This window comes from Zonotrichia albicollis, chromosome 30, assembly GCF_047830755.1.
Source record: "Zonotrichia albicollis isolate bZonAlb1 chromosome 30, bZonAlb1.hap1, whole genome shotgun sequence".
NCBI classification, from domain to species: domain Eukaryota; kingdom Metazoa; phylum Chordata; class Aves; order Passeriformes; family Passerellidae; genus Zonotrichia; species Zonotrichia albicollis.
Window position 1 is genome coordinate 6616838 of NC_133848.1, and position 18334 is coordinate 6635171.

General features: G+C 49.5%; 1 protein-coding gene across 8 annotated transcripts; it reads left to right on the forward strand.

The window, feature by feature from the left end:
* Positions 1 to 181: 181 nt before the first annotated feature.
* Positions 182 to 8932, forward strand: TUFT1 (tuftelin 1). Of its 8 annotated transcripts, none has more exons than XM_074529447.1 (14): positions 183 to 367; positions 1870 to 1983; positions 2299 to 2367; positions 3158 to 3259; positions 3581 to 3655; positions 4136 to 4234; positions 4766 to 4825; positions 5227 to 5307; positions 5574 to 5681; positions 5881 to 5975; positions 6510 to 6615; positions 7080 to 7163; positions 7677 to 7777; positions 8195 to 8932. In XM_074529447.1, the coding sequence occupies exons 1-14, from the start codon at positions 326 to 328 to the stop codon at positions 8247 to 8249; spliced, it is 1191 nt and encodes a 396-aa protein (XP_074385548.1). In that variant the 5' UTR covers positions 183 to 325; the 3' UTR covers positions 8250 to 8932. The 8 variants fall into 8 exon arrangements, with proteins under 8 accessions (XP_074385549.1, XP_074385548.1, XP_074385550.1 ...); XM_005497393.4 differs by having other exon boundaries at positions 184 to 367; positions 1873 to 1983; XM_074529448.1 differs by lacking the exon at positions 2299 to 2367 and having other exon boundaries at positions 182 to 367.
* The last annotated feature ends 9402 nt before the right edge of the window (positions 8933 to 18334 follow it).

The following is an 18334-nucleotide window of genomic DNA, read 5'->3' on the forward strand; positions in this document are numbered from 1 at the left end:
TGTTTTGCCAACTTTTATCCCGATTTTCTCTCAATTCTATCCCAACTTTCCCAGCAGCTTTTCCCCACCTTTTTTCCCAATGCTCCCCATTTTTTCCCAATTCTCCCCATTTTTTCCAAATTCTCCCAACTTCCCCCTTGTGGGCGAGGCCTCCACATTGTGGGCGTGCCCACATTGCCTCATTACCAAATTTAGCCGTGCCCAAACACGGGCAGGACCCAGAGGGGGCGCGGCCAAACCCCGCGAACAACAGCCAAACCTCGGGGGCGTGGCCGGCGTGGGCGTGGCCACCTGGCTCAGGTGAGGCGGAAGTGGCGGCGGGGCCATGAACGGACTCCCGGGCTGGGCCGCGCTCCCGGAATCCCCGGTAAGGACTCCCCGGGACCCTTCCCCGCATTCCGAAAGCCTGCCCCAAAAATCCCCCCCAAATTCCTGCGACATTCCCAAAAAGTTCCTGGATCTTCCGCAAAAATCCCCGGGAAAATTCCTTTCCTTTGTCTCTTCCCGGAACTCCCGGGATTTTTTTCCCCCGTTTTGGGATCCCTTTCCCAGGATCCCGTCCCAAATTCCCAGATCCTTCCCAAAATTCCTGGATTTCTTCCCTAAAATCTTCGGGACCCTTTCCCGAAATTCCCGGATCCCCTTCCCAAAATTGCCGGGCCTCTCCTTTCCCCACTCCCGGAACTCTCGGGCTCTTCCCGCCCTCCTGGGAGGAGTTTGGGGGATCCCAAATCCCTTTGTAATTCCTGGGACTTTATTCCCAAAATTCCTTCCCAAAATTCTCGAATCCCTTCTCTAAAATCCCCGTGACCACTCCCCAAAATTCCTGGGTCCCTCGTTTTCCTCATTCCCGGAATTCCCGGAATTCCTGGGATGTTTTCCCCCCTCCTGGAACGACTTTTGGGGGATCCCAAACCCCCTTGGCATTTCCGGGACCCCTCCCAAAATTCCCAAATCCTTCCCATAATTCCCTCGGGATCCTTCCCCTAAAATCCCCGGGACCCCTCCCCAAATTTCCCCGGTCCCTCCTTTTTGTCATTCCGGGAATTTCCGGGATGATTTTTTGGGCGATCCCAAATCTCTTTTTCCCACCTTCCAACCCCAAACCCATCCGGGATTTTCGGGATCTTCCCGGCTCCATTTTCCAATGGAATTCCCGGGAATCTCTTCCCAAAATCCTCTCCCGAAATCACGATTGTTTTGGGAATTCCGAACCTCAGGGGGCGGGGCCATCCTGGAATTTTCCAGCTGGGATTTGAGGAGTTTTCCCAATTTTTTTTCCCGGGTTTTTTCCCGCTTTTCCTAGCCGGGCCTTCGGGCGGGGCTGGTGCATTCCCAAAAATCCAACCCCGCCCCAAATCCCAGGGAATTTGGGAATTTTGTGTCTCAAATCCCAACGATCCCAGTTTTTTATGGATTTAGGGAACTCTGGGATTTTTCCCGGTATTCCAGACTGCTTTTCCCAATTTTCCAGAGGGAAACTCCTCATTCTCAGCCTTTTAAGGAGCTGTTTGGGATTGCTGGGAATTCCCAAATTCCCAGGGTTTTTTTGGGATCTCCACTCCTGGAATTTTTGGGATTCCCCATTCCAGGATTTTTGGAGTTCCCTCCCCATCCTTCCCAGCTTTTCCCAAAAAATCCTTTGGAATGATGGAAAAAACCTTGGAAAAATGGGAAAACTTGCCTTGCGAATTCTGGGATGGGGTTGGGATTTTGGGATTCCCCATCCCAGGAGTTTTGCAATTTCCAAAATTCCCATTCCCAGTGAATTCCCCCAAAAAGTCCCCCTGGGCTTGGGCTGGAAAACTCCTTGGGAATGAAAATTTGGGAATTTGGGGAATTTTCCAATTCAGGGCAGACTTTTCCCAGCAGGAGCTGAGCATGAGGCGTCCCACAGAATTCCCAGAATTTCCCAGCCCTGAAAACTCCCCCGGATCCCTGGAAGATTCTGGAGGGGGCCCCAAATCTGCCTGGAATCCAGAGGTGAGTCCTGGAATTTTTGGAAAATCCCCCCCCCAAAAATCCGGATCCAGTGTCTCTTTTCCTTCCCTTTCTCATTCCCGATCCCAGCAGAGAAATCTGGGAACGGTGAGATTTTTCCCAGATTTTTCCAGGATTTATCCCAAATTGATCCTGGATTTATCCTGGATTTCTTCCCCATTTATCCCAGATTCTTTCTGGATTTATCCCAAATTTTTACCGGATTTTTACTGGATTTCTTCCCAATTTATCTTGAGCTATCCATTTGCCCAAAATGCTAATTTTTAGCCCCGATTTTAAACCGGGTTTAACCCTTAGGAGGCCGGGCCGGTGCTGAGGCTGCGCCTGCCCCGAGACCCCCCCGGGGAGCCCCGGCCCAAACAGAAGGTGCGGAAAAAGCGGGAATGGGAGGGGGGAGATTTCGGAATTTCAGGGAAAAATGAGAATTTTGGGGGGAAATCTGAGAGTTTGGGGGAAAATTTGGGTATTTGAGGGGGGAATTTTGGGGAGGAAAAATGTGAGTTTTGGGATCATTCTGGGAATTTTTTTGGGAATTGTGGTGAAAATTCAGGATTGGGGGGAGGAATGGGAAATCTGGGATTTTTATGGGAATTTTGAGGGGAAATTCTGGGAATTTTGGGAAAAACTGTGGGTTTTGGGAGGAAAATGGGAATTTTTTTGGGTAAAAGGGAAATTTTGGGGGGAATTCTGGGAGGAAATTCAGGACTTTGGGGGGAGAAAGTGAGATTTGGGATTTTTCTGGGAATTTGGGGGGGAAATCTGGAAATTTTGGGGGAAGACTGGGATCTTGGGGGGAAATTTGGGAGTTTGGAGGGTAAAACCAGGAATTTGGGAGAGGGAAAATGGGAATTTTGGGATAATTCTGGGATTTTGGGAATGAAAATTCAGGATTTTGGGGGAAGTCTTGGCTTTTGTGGTAAAATCCAGGATTTTTGGGATCACTTTGGGAGAGAGAATGGGATCATGGTTTTCCCAGATTTATCCACAGCAGGAAACAGCTGAAAATCCTGGGTTTTTCCATGAAAATCCTGGAATCCAAATCTGGGATTTTCAGGACAATAACCCTAACCCTGGCCACCACCCTGAGGGTGGCAGATCCCAATTCTGGGCATTTCCTGGGAATTTTTTCCCAAAATCACTGTGTTTTCCTCCATAGCCGGTGGGCAGAGCCTTTGCCATGGTGGCCAAGAGATCCGACGGGAATTCCTTGGCCTCGGAGTGTGTCAAATCCAAGGACGGCGACGAGGAGATCATTAAGGTGCCCCAAATCCTGGGATTTCCGTGTGGAATTTTAGGGATAAAACGTGGATTTTTTTGGGATTTAGTGTATTTGAGGGACTCCAGGTGGAATTTAGGGAATTCCTTGTGGATTTCAGGGAATTCCACTCCTTGGGAACAACACAGGTGGGGAAACCCCTCCCAAAACAAATCCTGGAAAATTAAAATTTAACAGGAAAATTCCGGGACAAAAAATTCTGGGAAATTTTGGGAAGCCTTGCTCAACCCCTCTGGATCCGTTGGAATTCCCGGAGGGATTTGGGACGTTCCCAATCCCGTTTCATTCCTGTTCCTATTCCAGGTTTACCTCAAGGCTCGCGCCGACCACGAGGAGCCGGTGACACAACTCAAGAGCGAAGTCCGGCACATCCAGGAGGTGAGATTCCCAAAATTCCACAAAATTCCCTGAAAATTCTGCAAAATTCCTACAAATTCCTGTAAAATCTCCTGATTTACTCACAAAAGTCCCCGAGTTTATGTGAAATTCCCAAAAAATCCTCCCAAAATTCTCCAAATCTCGGCTCAGATTTCCCCCAAAACTCCCAAACAATTCTTCTCAAAATTTCCCAAAATTTACCCCAAAATTTCCACAGATTTGCCCAAAATCACTCAAAATTCCACAAAAATGTCTCCGAATTCCCCTGAAATTCCCACAAAATTCCCCCAAATTTTCCCTGAATTATCTCAAAATTCCCAAAAAGTTCCCCAGATTTCCAAATTTTATTTTCATTTATTTTCCTTTCATTGGATCTTTCCCCATTTTTACTTGGATTTTTTAACCTTTTTTCCCCCCCTCCCAATTCCCTGGAATTCCCACATCCCAAAAAACCCCCAACTTTTCCCTTTTTTTTCCCAGGCTGGGAGTGCTCTCAAAAAACTCCGTGAAGATTTGAGCACCAAACTCCAGACCCGGACGGAATTTCTGGAATTCCGGGAATTCCAGGAGAGCTCAGAGGTAAAAAATTAGGGTACTACAAAACAAACAAAAAAAAAAAAGGTGGAATTTTCCCCTGGAAAAACCATTCCAGAGGGGTTTTGGGTGGAAAAAAGGGGATAATCCTATTTTTTCCGGCGGGAAAAGGGAAAATTCCCATTTTTTTCAGGGAAAAAGGGAGGAATTCCCTTTTTTGGGGTGTTGAAAGGGAAAATTTCCAATTTTTGATAGGGAAAACAGGAAAATACCATTTTTGGGTGAAAAATGTGAAATTTGGAATTTTCTGGAGGGATTTCACTGCTCGCAGGGATGATAATGGAATTTTGTAGTTGCTATTTTGCCAAAATTCCCAAATTTTGCCCCAAATTGGGAAGTAGGAGCAGGTCCTGGAAATAAAAAAAAGGGGGAAAAATGGGGATAAATACATAGAAATTTAGGAATAAATGGATTTAAATTGGGAATACATCCATTGAAATTTGGGAAAAGAGAATTGGGGAATTAGAAAAATTTGGGATAAATCCCGATTTTCCCCCTTTTTTCCCTGGATTCCAGGTGGTGCTGGAGAAGCGGAACCAGAGCTGCTCCTGCTGGGAAAATTCCCAGGATAATCCGGTAAGGAACAGAAAAAAATTCTGGAATTTTCCAGGACAGGATTTGGGTTAGGGTGAAAATGTTTAAGAAACCTATTTTCCACCCAAAAATGGGGAATAGTTGGGGTTAATTTGGGAATATTTGGTGTTTTCCACCAAATTTTAACTCCTGAAATTCCAAGTTTTAATGGGAATTTGGGAGGTTCGGACTTTATCTAAAAATCCCAAATTTTGTGAATTTTTGAGCTCTTGGAAAATTAAAAATTCGGGATTCTTGACCTGTTGGAAAACTCAAAATTGTGGGAATTTTTGACATCTTAGAAACACCAAATTTGGGGAATTTTGAAGCTCTTGAAAAACACAAAATTTGGGAGTTTTGGGATGCATGGGGGACACTGGGACCTTCTGGGGCCGTTCCCGCAGGAGGACCCCGAAGCCCCGCGGCTCCTGTGGAGGCTCCAGGAGGCGGAAAAGAGGCACCAGCTGGAGCGGAGCGGCCTCGAGGTGAGCCTGGAATTCCCAAAAACACGGAATTTCACCCAAATTCAGCAATCTTGGAGGAGAATTTTGCCCAAACTCTGGAATTTTAGGGGCAATTCTGTCCAGATTCTGGAATCTTAGAGGAGATGCTGGGGTTTTTGAGGAACTATTCCCCTTGGGTTTTTTTGAGGGATCTCCAGGAAAATCCTCCTGCCGAGGAAAGTCCTGGAATGTGTCCTGGGATCCCGGGAGAGCCGGAATTCCTGGAATTCCTGGATTTCCCATTGCAGAGGGCGCTGCTGCGGTGCCAGGAGGACGTGGAGCGGGTGGATTCTGCCCGCAGCCGAGCGGAGACAGAGGTGGAGCAGCTCCAGAGGCTCCTGGCCGGCATGGAAAAGGTGATTTGGGATCGGGATCGGTGGGTTTGGGACCAGGAACCAGCCCTGGGATAAGTGGATTTGGGATTGGGATGAGTTGGAGGCCATTCCCGATATCCCACCCCATTCCTGGTTTTCCGCTACCCCATTATTCTGTATCCCATTATCCCAATATCCCATTATCCCATTATTATCCCGTATCCCGCTCCCCAATCCGCAGGATCACCGGGATCTGCTGGCACGGATGGAGTCTGGACAGGCAGAGCTGGAGCGGCTCCGGAAGGCGGAAGGGGAGAGAGCGGCGCAGCAGGAGCGGTGGGAATCCGAGAATGGGAATTCTGGGAGTCTGGGAATCTGGGAATGAGAGTTCCGGGAATGGGGGAATCCGGGAATGGGAATTTCCCAGGAATGCCCAGTTCCTGATGTCCCGACTTGTTCCCGATATTTGAGGGTCTTTTCGGATGGGCAGTCCCAGTTTTTTGCAGGGCTGGGCATTCCCACATTTTTTGGGACAGGCATTCCCAGGGTCTTTTTGGGGTGAGCATTCCTGTTTTTTTTTGTGGTGGGCTTTTCCTTTTTTTTCCTTTGAGTGGGAATTCCAGAATTTTATGGCTGTGAACATTCCCAGTTTATTTTAGGTGAACATTCCCTTTTTTTTTTTTTGGATGAGCATTCCCAGGTTTTTCTGCTGTGAGCAATCTCAGTTTTTTTAGCCGAACACCCCCAATTTTTTTGGATGTGACCATTCCCAGGCTGTTTTTGGAGGAGGAATTCTGGGTTTCTTTTGATGTGAGCATTCCCAGTCTTTTTGGAGACTGTTCCTGGAGATTTTTCCCGGTATTTTCTCAGCTCATCCCAGCTGGAGAAGGAGGTGGCAGGGCTCCGGGAGAAAATCCATCACCTGGATGATATGCTCAAGAGCCAGCAGCGCAAAGTCCGCCAGATGATTGAGCAGGTGATGGGAAAACTGGGAAAAACCTTGGAAAATCCAGGGAAAAAATGGGCAAAACTCTGGGGAAAAAAATGGGGAAAAATTCCCAGAAAAAATGGGGAAAAGGGGGGGAAAAACCAGGGGAAAACCAGAGGAAAACCCAGGAAAATTCTAGGAAAACTTAGGAAAAACCCTGGGAAATAACCTGTGAAAAATCTTGGGAAAAATCTAGGAAAAAAAGGCGAAAAACCTAGGAAAAAACATGAAAAAAATCTGGGAAAAACTGGGGGAAAATCTGGGAAAAACTGGGAAAAAACTAGGAAAAACCAGGGAAAAATCTAGGCAAAATCCATAAAAAAATCTGGGGAAAATCCAAGAAAAACTAGGAAAACAGTCTTGGGAAAAAACAGGGAAAAATTAGAAAAAAGCAGGAAAAACCCAGGAAAAACCCGGAAATTGCCAATCCCTTGGAAATGTCCGGGTTGCAGCTGCAGAATTCCAAGAGCGTGATCCAGGCCAAGGACGCAGCGATCCAGGAGCTGAAGGAAAGAGTTTCCTACCTGGAAGCAGAGGTGGGGCCCGGAGTTCTGTGGACTGGATCCGAGCTTGGGTTGGGAATGTTTGGGTCCGGGTTGGGCTCCTTGTGGGGGTGGTTGGGGAACTGGGTATGGGGGTAAAGCAGGAAAAAGGTGGGAAAAAGCAGGAAAGAGGGAGGAGAAGGGGGGAAAAGGGTGGGAGGGAATCAAGACCTAGAAAGTCCCACAAGACCAAAAAAAAAAAGCTGGAAAAAGCCCCAAATTCCCAACCTGAGCCTGACCATTTCTGCCAGGATTTGGGAAATACCTGGGAAGTTCCCAATCCGACAGTGAGATTGAGGATTTTGAGATGGAAAATTCCCCTGATCCTCATTTTTCCTGGGACAGACCTTCCCAAATAACTCAGGAACTCCCCAGTCACATTCCTACGCTCCAAATTACCCCAAATCCCAGAAATTCCCATTCTGAGCACAGAGGGACCATCCCAAGGCAGCTCTCCATGGTTGGAAAATCCTTTCCGGATCCCAAATCCTGGGTTTTTTTCCCCAGAATCTGGAGATGCATGACCGGATTGAGCACCTGATCGAGAAACAAGTGAACCGGGGCGGGAGCAGTGCCCGCGCACGCTCCAAGTCGGAATACGTCAGCAGGTGCGGCGGGAATTCAGGGTCAGGAATTCTGGGATCTGGGTTGGGAATGGTGGGATTCAGGTTGGGAACTCCAGGACCTCTTCAGGATTTGGGGATTCTCTTTGCATTAGGCAATGAACTTTTGGATTTGGGGCTGCAGTTTTGGAAGTGCTGTCTGGATTTTGGAGATTGTTTTTGGGATTTTGGGATGAACTGTTGGATTTTAGGATTCTCTTCTGGATTTAGGGACTAACTTTTGGAATTTTGGGATGCTCTTCCAGATTCGGGGATAATTGAAATCTCCCATAATTTTTCCACATCTGCAGCAGATCCCAAATCCCTCCCACAGGAATTTTTAGGAATTCAGATCTCCCCGAAATCCTTTTCCCTATTTCTTCCTACTGAAAATTCCTTTTATTTTTTTTCCCCTTTTCCCAGTAAACGCCTCCCAGGCCCAAAGCCACTGCCCCTGATCCGAGTGGTGGAAACCTGAATTTTGGGTCTGGGCCCAACCGGATCCTTCCCCTTCGGAATGACCGGAATTTCCAGCTGGAGTCAGAGCCCTTCCTGAGGGAAGAGGTTTGGGATCGCCCCGGGCACGATTCCAGGTCGGAATCGGTAATTTTCCCCCTTTTCCCAGCGATTTTCCGGCTCTCGCCATTCCCGTGTGGAGTCCAGAGGTTTTTCCTAACTGGATTTGAGATTTCACCTTTTTTTTGGGAATTTCCAAATCAAAATCTTGGATTCTGCTTTTTTCCTGAAGAAAGATTCCAAAAAGCTGGGAGCCACCACACTGTCAACCTCCAACACCACCCTTGGACTTGGAAAATGCTCTCCCAACCCTAAAAATTCCGTGTCTTTCTGCTGAATCCTGTGTTTTTCCCACGTAATTTCCTGCTTTTCCCGCAGAATTACATGCTTTCCCCCCCAAATGATTATTGTTGAAATTCCCATGATTTTGGGATTTTATTCCCTGTATTTATTTCTGTAAATTATCAGAGTCTCCGGGTGAGGTGGGGGATGGGCACAGGCTGGAATTCTTGGGAATTTTGGCCCAGGACTGCCCCAATCCCACGTTTGACCCCGAAGGCTCCAACCAGGATCCCTCGGGATTCCCTTGGAGTTTTTTAATTCCTGGTTTTCGTATTAAAGATAAAAAATTCTGTCTGCTTTAAATCCCAGAAGTTGTGGTTGGTTGGAAAAGATTGGGAATTTTGGGGGGAAGGTGGGGGCTTTTTTCTGGGTTTTTTGGCTTTTTTGGTTTTCCCAGGTCCTGATTCCATGGGAATGGTGAAACTTTGGGATTGGGATTTTCCCTGTTTTCAAAACCAGGGGTGGGCTCAGGTTGGGAATTTGGGGATTTTTCCAGGGTTTTTCTTTTTGGCTTTTGGGGTTTTTGCGGGTCCTGATTCCATAGGAATGGGGTTACTTTGGGATTGCGATTAGGGTTTTCTGGGTTCCCAAAACCTGGGGGACTCAGGGTGGGATTTGAGGGGTCTCGGATTCACCTCCAGATCCCAAGAATTCCTCTTCAAAAGGTCTGGAGCCCCAGGATCCATGGATTTAAGGGGAGTGGGGCCTGGGGCCACCCGAGACCTTCAGGAATGACCAAGAGGGGACCCCCAGCTGTGTCCTAAGTTAGGGATGGGCCAAGTCTTGTGTCTTTGTCTCACAGAAAGGTGGTTCACGTGTCCTTTAATACCATATGTGCAAATATTTCCAATCTGCATTCTGCCTTATCAGAAAGCTAATTAATGATTTTATTATACTATATTACATCTAAACTGAATCTGCCAAGTACTCAACCCTGCACACACCGCACACAACTCGTGACTGTCACCCAACAGTCCTGACACACGCACACACTCGGCCCTGACAGGCCAAGGAAACCAAACACCATCACTTTGGTAAACAATCTCCATGTTGCATTCTACTTTGGCACAAACACAGGCACAGCAAATGAGACAAGAATTGTTTTTCCTTCCTCTGAGGTTCAGAGAAGGTGAATCCCAGAAATATTCTTGGGAAGAATTCTGCCTTGCTTTTCTCTGTGAGGAGAAATGTGGTGACAGGTGCACCCTTGCCTCCAGGGCAAAGAATCACAAAACCGTTTGGGTGGGAAGGGTCCTTGAAGGCAAGAGGGGGCTCATCTGCTTCAGAGCTGCTTGCTTTTCTCACACCTTTCACAAGCAAAGCCTGAAGCAAACCCTCCCAAGTTGCCCAATCGACCAGGGGACCCCTCAGCACTCGGCAACGGTTGCCGGCAAAACCTCAAACTTACTCACACAGGGACAAGGCCGTGCACTCAGTTGTAACCCAGATTCTCTTTTTCCGACAGTAGCCTCAAACTCCCTTTGTTCTCTCTGCAGGCCTTTTTGCAAGCACACCAATTAACAGACTACACAAGTTTGACCAGCAGACTTCAGCTAAATCCAAAATTGGTTTCTACCCCAAGTAAAATTTCCACCCCCCTCTCTCACCTGTGATGTTTGGAATTTTAGGAGGTGGCAGCCCACTCGAGACCAAAGGTCCTGAGCAGGTTGCAGGCCCAGAGACACAAATGCCATCCCTTTTCCATGGGAAACAAAACTCACCACCCGTTTCCTTATATCAGTTTGATGAAGGTCACTCAGAGTTCTCGTTGGCTGCAGACTTGGTCTTGGAGTTATGGAGTTATGTTTTCTCTTAACACCTCCTCACCTCACCCCCCTGCGGCTGTGTCCCCTTCTACGCCCCTAACCCTACTCTATTTTCCAGCCCGCTCTTGCTCCATCCCTCACTCTGCCCTTAACCCGTCCCATCACACTTCCCGCTCCATCCATTACTTCACCCACCGCCCACCTGTGAGTCCCCTCCAGCAGCACGCAGGAGCCTGAACCCTTGGAGGACAGCGCAGCTCTTGCGGCAGGACAACACCCAAGTAGGACAGGCAGGGACAACGTCTGTGGGCTGCAGGGTGTCACAAGGGGCTGCGGGCTGAGGGGAGGGGGCTGGAGGGTGACACAGAGCATGGGGGGAGCTGAGAGCAGAAGGGGGCTTTAGGAGCAACTGGGGAGCTCCAGGGTGGCACAGAGATGCTGAGAGCAGGGAACTTGAGGGTGACAAGAAGAGGGTGAGGGGGAGCAGATGCCTTGAGGGGCAAAGTGGGGGCTGCTTGAGGGTGACAGGTGAACCAGCCCTCACACCACCCTTAACCTTAGCCTAAAAACCACCCCTAACCAGGTGGAGAGTGCACGGTGGAGGCCAGGGGGCCAAGGGACAATGTCAGAGGTCTTGGGGTGACACACAGACATTGTGGGCTGAGGGGCAAGGAGGGGGAGGCTTGAGAGATGGAGAGCTCACACTGAGGGTTAGGGGTACAAAGAACACAGGGTACCAGGTCGGGTTAGGGTACAGGTGCAGCAGCCCTCAACCCAACGCCACGGTCACCCTAAACAGCACCCCTAGGATCCCAGTGTTCCCCAACAGCAGCACAAGGCAGTTACCCCAATGCTGGGGCAGCTCCAGAACTCTCCCAGCAGCTGCAGGCGGCAACCCTAATAAAAAGGTAGATAATAATAATAATAATAATAAAAATAAGGGCCACAGCGAGCGTGTAAATGGAAAGAATGTGTGAGTGTGTGTGAGAGCACATGGCTGTGTCTGTCTGTGTCTGCTCGTCTCTGCATGTGTGAGCACATGCTGACTGGATTTAACCTTGTGTATATGACTTTTGCTTTTCAGGTTTTGCAACTCATTGTATAATTTAGAATAAAAAATCCCCAGCTGCCTTCCCCCCCCACCCCGGCTGTTTTTTTTTTCTTGGTCCTGGTCGGGTAAAAACCCAGAAAAATACTCCAAGATAGGCTAGAAAAGACCCAAAAAAACCCAGTAAAAAAAACCCAAGATGGGCAAGAAAAACCCAGGAAAAAACCTTGAAAAAACCCCAAGATGGACAAAAAAAAAAAAAACCACAAAAACCGAGGGAAAAAAACTCAAGATGGGCAAGAAAAAATCAAGAAAAAAATCAGAACAATCCCAGGAAAAAACCTCTAGGTGGGCAAGAGCAAACCCAGAAAAAAAAAAAACTAAAAAAACCCAAGATGGGCAAGAAAAAAACCAGAAAAAAATCCTAGAAAAAACCCCAAGATGGGCAAGAAAAACCCAGAAAAAACCAAGGAAAAACCCCCAAGATGGGCTAGAAAAACCCAGAAAAAAACCCCAAGAGGGGCAAGGAAAACCCAACAAAAAACGCAGGAAAATCACAGAAAAAAACCCCAAGATGGGCAAGAAAAATCCGAGGAAAAAACCCCGCGATGGACCAGGAAAAAACCAGAAAAAACCAAGGAAAAAAAAACTAAAAAAAAGGAAAACCGGAAAAAACCCCAAGATAGGCAAGAAAAATCCAGGAAAACACCCAGAAAAAAACCCCCAAGAAGGGCAAGAAAAAATCCCAGAAAAAATCCCCCAAGGTAGGCAAGAAAAAATCAACAAAAAACCCAGAAAAATCACAGAAAAAAACTCCAAGACGGGCAAGAAAAAGAACAGAACACTCCCACAGAAGACCCAGGAAAAAAAACCAACATGAGCAAGAAAAAACCCAGAAAAAACACCCAAGACTGGCAAGAAAAAACCAGGGAAAACACCAAGATGGGTAGGAAAAACCTATTGTAAAAGGTGCCGTAAAGCGCGACTGTCGTAAAACTGCCGTAAAGCGCGACTGTCGTAAAATCGGCCGTAAAGCGCGACTGTCGTAAAACTGCCGTAAAGCGCGACTGTCGTAAAAGGTGCCGTAAAGCGCGACTGTCGTAAAACTGCCGTAAAGCGCGACTGTCGTAAAAGGTGCCGTAAAGCGCGACTGTCGTAAAACTGCCGTAAAGCGCGACTGTCGTAAAATCGGCCGTAAAGCGCGACTGTCGTAAAAGGTGCCGTAAAGCGCGACTGTCGTAAAATCGGCCGTAAAGCGCGACTGTCGTAAAATCGGCCGTAAAGCGCGACTGTCGTAAAAGGTGCCGTAAAGCGCGACTGTCGTAAAATCGGCCGTAAAGCGCGACTGTCGTAAAATCGGCCGTAAAGCGCGACTGTCGTAAAAGGTGCCGTAAAGCGCGACTGTCGTAAAAGCTGCCGTAAAGCGCGACTGTCGTAAAATCGGCCGTAAAGCGCGACTGTCGTAAAAGGTGCCGTAAAGCGCGACTGTCGTAAAAGCTGCCGTAAAGCGCGACTGTCGTAAAATCGGCCGTAAAGCGCGACTGTCGTAAAATCGGCCGTAAAGCGCGACTGTCGTAAAAGGTGCCGTAAAGCGCGACTGTCGTAAAACTGCCGTAAAGCGCGACTGTCGTAAAAGGTGCCGTAAAGCGCGACTGTCGTAAAATCGGCCGTAAAGCGCGACTGTCGTAAAAGGTGCCGTAAAGCGCGACTGTCGTAAAACTGCCGTAAAGCGCGACTGTCGTAAAATCGGCCGTAAAGCGCGACTGTCGTAAAATCGGCCGTAAAGCGCGACTGTCGTAAAATCGGCCGTAAAGCGCGACTGTCGTAAAAGGTGCCGTAAAGCGCGACTGTCGTAAAACTGCCGTAAAGCGCGACTGTCGTAAAATCGGCCGTAAAGCGCGACTGTCGTAAAAGGTGCCGTAAAGCGCGACTGTCGTAAAAGGTGCCGTAAAGCGCGACTGTCGTAAAATCGGCCGTAAAGCGCGACTGTCGTAAAAGGTGCCGTAAAGCGCGACTGTCGTAAAATCGGCCGTAAAGCGCGACTGTCGTAAAAGGTGCCGTAAAGCGCGACTGTCGTAAAAGGTGCCGTGAAGCGCGACTGTCGTAAAAGTGCCGTAAAGCGCGACTGTCGTAAAATCGGCCGTAAAGCGCGACTGTCGTAAAATCGGCCGTAAAGCGCGACTGTCGTAAAATCGGCCGTAAAGCGCGACTGTCGTAAAAGTGCCGTAAAGCGCGACTGTCGTAAAATCGGCCGTAAAGCGCGACTGTCGTAAAAGGTGCCGTGAAGCGCGACTGTCGTAAAAGTGCCGTAAAGCGCGACTGTCGTAAAATCGGCCGTGAAGCGCGACTGTCGTAAAAGTGCCGTAAAGCGCGACTGTCGTAAAATCGGCCGTAAAGCGCGACTGTCGTAAAATCGGCCGTAAAGCGCGACTGTCGTAAAAGGTGCCGTAAAGCGCGACTGTCGTAAAAGGGGCCGTAAAGCGCGACTGTCGTAAAATCGGCCGTAAAGCGCGACTGTCGTAAAACTGCCGTAAAGCGCGACTGTCGTAAAAGGTGCCGTAAAGCGCGACTGTCGTAAAACTGCCGTAAAGCGCGACTGTCGTAAAATCGGCCGTAAAGCGCGACTGTCGTAAAAGGTGCCGTAAAGCGCGACTGTCGTAAAATCGGCCGTAAAGCGCGACTGTCGTAAAATCGGCCGTAAAGCGCGACTGTCGTAAAAGGTGCCGTAAAGCGCGACTGTCGTAAAAGGGGCCGTAAAGCGCGACTGTCGTAAAATCGGCCGTAAAGCGCGACTGTCGTAAAAGGTGCCGTAAAGCGCGACTGTCGTAAAAGCTGCCGTAAAGCGCGACTGTCGTAAAATCGGCCGTAAAGCGCGACTGTCGTAAAAGGTGCCGTAAAGCGCGACTGTCGTAAAAGCTGCCGTAAAGCGCGACTGTCGTAAAATCGGCCGTAAAGCGCGACTGTCGTAAAATCGGCCGTAAAGCGCGACTGTCGTAAAAGGTGCCGTAAAGCGCGACTGTCGTAAAACTGCCGTAAAGCGCGACTGTCGTAAAAGGTGCCGTAAAGCGCGACTGTCGTAAAATCGGCCGTAAAGCGCGACTGTCGTAAAAGGTGCCGTAAAGCGCGACTGTCGTAAAACTGCCGTAAAGCGCGACTGTCGTAAAATCGGCCGTAAAGCGCGACTGTCGTAAAATCGGCCGTAAAGCGCGACTGTCGTAAAATCGGCCGTAAAGCGCGACTGTCGTAAAAGGTGCCGTAAAGCGCGACTGTCGTAAAACTGCCGTAAAGCGCGACTGTCGTAAAATCGGCCGTAAAGCGCGACTGTCGTAAAAGGTGCCGTAAAGCGCGACTGTCGTAAAAGGTGCCGTAAAGCGCGACTGTCGTAAAATCGGCCGTAAAGCGCGACTGTCGTAAAAGTGCCGTAAAGCGCGACTGTCGTAAAATCGGCCGTAAAGCGCGACTGTCGTAAAATCGGCCGTAAAGCGCGACTGTCGTAAAAGGTGCCGTAAAGCGCGACTGTCGTAAAATCGGCCGTAAAGCGCGACTGTCGTAAAAGGGGCCGTAAAGCGCGACTGTCGTAAAAGGGGCCGTAAAGCGCGACTGTCGTAAAATCGGCCGTAAAGCGCGACTGTCGTAAAAGGTGCCGTAAAGCGCGACTGTCGTAAAATCGGCCGTAAAGCGCGACTGTCGTAAAAGGTGCCGTGAAGCGCGACTGTCGTAAAAGTGCCGTAAAGCGCGACTGTCGTAAAATCGGCCGTAAAGCGCGACTGTCGTAAAATCGGCCGTAAAGCGCGACTGTCGTAAAAGGTGCCGTAAAGCGCGACTGTCGTAAAAGGTGCCGTAAAGCGCGACTGTCGTAAAATCGGCCGTAAAGCGCGACTGTCGTAAAAGGTGCCGTAAAGCGCGACTGTCGTAAAACTGCCGTAAAGCGCGACTGTCGTAAAAGGTGCCGTAAAGCGCGACTGTCGTAAAAGGTGCCGTAAAGCGCGACTGTCGTAAAATCGGCCGTAAAGCGCGACTGTCGTAAAAGGTGCCGTAAAGCGCGACTGTCGTAAAAGGTGCCGTAAAGCGCGACTGTCGTAAAACTGCCGTAAAGCGCGACTGTCGTAAAATCGGCCGTAAAGCGCGACTGTCGTAAAAGGTGCCGTAAAGCGCGACTGTCGTAAAATCGGCCGTAAAGCGCGACTGTCGTAAAATCGGCCGTAAAGCGCGACTGTCGTAAAAGGTGCCGTAAAGCGCGACTGTCGTAAAACTGCCGTAAAGCGCGACTGTCGTAAAAGGTGCCGTAAAGCGCGACTGTCGTAAAAGGTGCCGTAAAGCGCGACTGTCGTAAAACTGCCGTAAAGCGCGACTGTCGTAAAATCGGCCGTAAAGCGCGACTGTCGTAAAAGTGCCGTAAAGCGCGACTGTCGTAAAATCGGCCGTAAAGCGCGACTGTCGTAAAATCGGCCGTAAAGCGCGACTGTCGTAAAAGGTGCCGTAAAGCGCGACTGTCGTAAAAGGTGCCGTAAAGCGCGACTGTCGTAAAACTGCCGTAAAGCGCGACTGTCGTAAAATCGGCCGTAAAGCGCGACTGTCGTAAAAGGTGCCGTAAAGCGCGACTGTCGTAAAACTGCCGTAAAGCGCGACTGTCGTAAAATCGGCCGTAAAGCGCGACTGTCGTAAAAGTGCCGTAAAGCGCGACTGTCGTAAAATCGGCCGTAAAGCGCGACTGTCGTAAAATCGGCCGTAAAGCGCGACTGTCGTAAAAGGTGCCGTAAAGCGCGACTGTCGTAAAATCGGCCGTAAAGCGCGACTGTCGTAAAAGGGGCCGTAAAGCGCGACTGTCGTAAAAGGGGCCGTAAAGCGCGACTGTCGTAAAATCGGCCGTAAAGCGCGACTGTCGTAAAAGGTGCCGTAAAGCGCGACTGTCGTAAAATCGGCCGTAAAGCGCGACTGTCGTAAAAGGTGCCGTGAAGCGCGACTGTCGTAAAAGTGCCGTAAAGCGCGACTGTCGTAAAATCGGCCGTAAAGCGCGACTGTCGTAAAATCGGCCGTAAAGCGCGACTGTCGTAAAAGGTGCCGTAAAGCGCGACTGTCGTAAAATCGGCCGTAAAGCGCGACTGTCGTAAAACTGCCGTAAAGCGCGACTGTCGTAAAAGGTGCCGTAAAGCGCGACTGTCGTAAAACTGCCGTAAAGCGCGACTGTCGTAAAAGGTGCCGTAAAGCGCGACTGTCGTAAAACTGCCGTAAAGCGCGACTGTCGTAAAATCGGCCGTAAAGCGCGACTGTCGTAAAAGGTGCCGTAAAGCGCGACTGTCGTAAAATCGGCCGTAAAGCGCGACTGTCGTAAAATCGGCCGTAAAGCGCGACTGTCGTAAAAGGTGCCGTAAAGCGCGACTGTCGTAAAATCGGCCGTAAAGCGCGACTGTCGTAAAATCGGCCGTAAAGCGCGACTGTCGTAAAAGGTGCCGTAAAGCGCGACTGTCGTAAAAGCTGCCGTAAAGCGCGACTGTCGTAAAATCGGCCGTAAAGCGCGACTGTCGTAAAAGGTGCCGTAAAGCGCGACTGTCGTAAAAGCTGCCGTAAAGCGCGACTGTCGTAAAATCGGCCGTAAAGCGCGACTGTCGTAAAATCGGCCGTAAAGCGCGACTGTCGTAAAATCGGCCGTAAAGCGCGACTGTCGTAAAACTGCCGTAAAGCGCGACTGTCGTAAAAGGTGCCGTAAAGCGCGACTGTCGTAAAATCGGCCGTAAAGCGCGACTGTCGTAAAAGGTGCCGTAAAGCGCGACTGTCGTAAAACTGCCGTAAAGCGCGACTGTCGTAAAATCGGCCGTAAAGCGCGACTGTCGTAAAATCGGCCGTAAAGCGCGACTGTCGTAAAATCGGCCGTAAAGCGCGACTGTCGTAAAAGGTGCCGTAAAGCGCGACTGTCGTAAAACTGCCGTAAAGCGCGACTGTCGTAAAATCGGCCGTAAAGCGCGACTGTCGTAAAAGGTGCCGTAAAGCGCGACTGTCGTAAAAGGTGCCGTAAAGCGCGACTGTCGTAAAATCGGCCGTAAAGCGCGACTGTCGTAAAATCGGCCGTAAAGCGCGACTGTCGTAAAAGGTGCCGTAAAGCGCGACTGTCGTAAAATCGGCCGTAAAGCGCGACTGTCGTAAAATCGGCCGTAAAGCGCGACTGTCGTAAAAGGTGCCGTAAAGCGCGACTGTCGTAAAAGGTGCCGTAAAGCGCGACTGTCGTAAAAGGTGCCGTAAAGCGCGACTGTCGTAAAATCGGCCGTAAAGCGCGACTGTCGTAAAAGGTGCCGTAAAGCGCGACTGTCGTAAAATCGGCCGTAAAGCGCGACTGTCGTAAAATCGGCCGTAAAGCGCGACTGTCGTAAAAGGTGCCGTAAAGCGCGACTGTCGTAAAAGGTGCCGTAAAGCGCGACTGTCGTAAAACTGCCGTAAAGCGCGACTGTCGTAAAATCGGCCGTAAAGCGCGACTGTCGTAAAAGGTGCCGTAAAGCGCGACTGTCGTAAAATCGGCCGTAAAGCGCGACTGTCGTAAAATCGGCCGTAAAGCGCGACTGTCGTAAAAGGTGCCGTAAAGCGCGACTGTCGTAAAAGGTGCCGTAAAGCGCGACTGTCGTAAAAGGTGCCGTAAAGCGCGACTGTCGTAAAACTGCCGTAAAGCGCGACTGTCGTAAAATCGGCCGTAAAGCGCGACTGTCGTAAAAGGTGCCGTAAAGCGCGACTGTCGTAAAACTGCCGTAAAGCGCGACTGTCGTAAAAGGTGCCGTAAAGCGCGACTGTCGTAAAAGGTGCCGTAAAGCGCGACTGTCGTAAAACTGCCGTAAAGCGCGACTGTCGTAAAATCGGCCGTAAAGCGCGACTGTCGTAAAAGTGCCGTAAAGCGCGACTGTCGTA

Bases quoted from the DNA above. Each gene is read 5' to 3' on its own strand.
- TUFT1 (XM_026799202.2), top strand. From the start codon at position 1,648: ATGATGGAAAAAACCTTGGAAAAATGGGAAAACTTGCCTTGCGAATTC. The intron at 1,984-2,298 runs GTGAGTCCTGGA...TTTAACCCTTAG, and splicing joins AATCTGCCTGGAATCCAGAG to GAGGCCGGGCCGGTGCTGAG. The intron at 7,778-8,194 runs GTGCGGCGGGAA...CCCTTTTCCCAG, and splicing joins AAGTCGGAATACGTCAGCAG to TAAACGCCTCCCAGGCCCAA.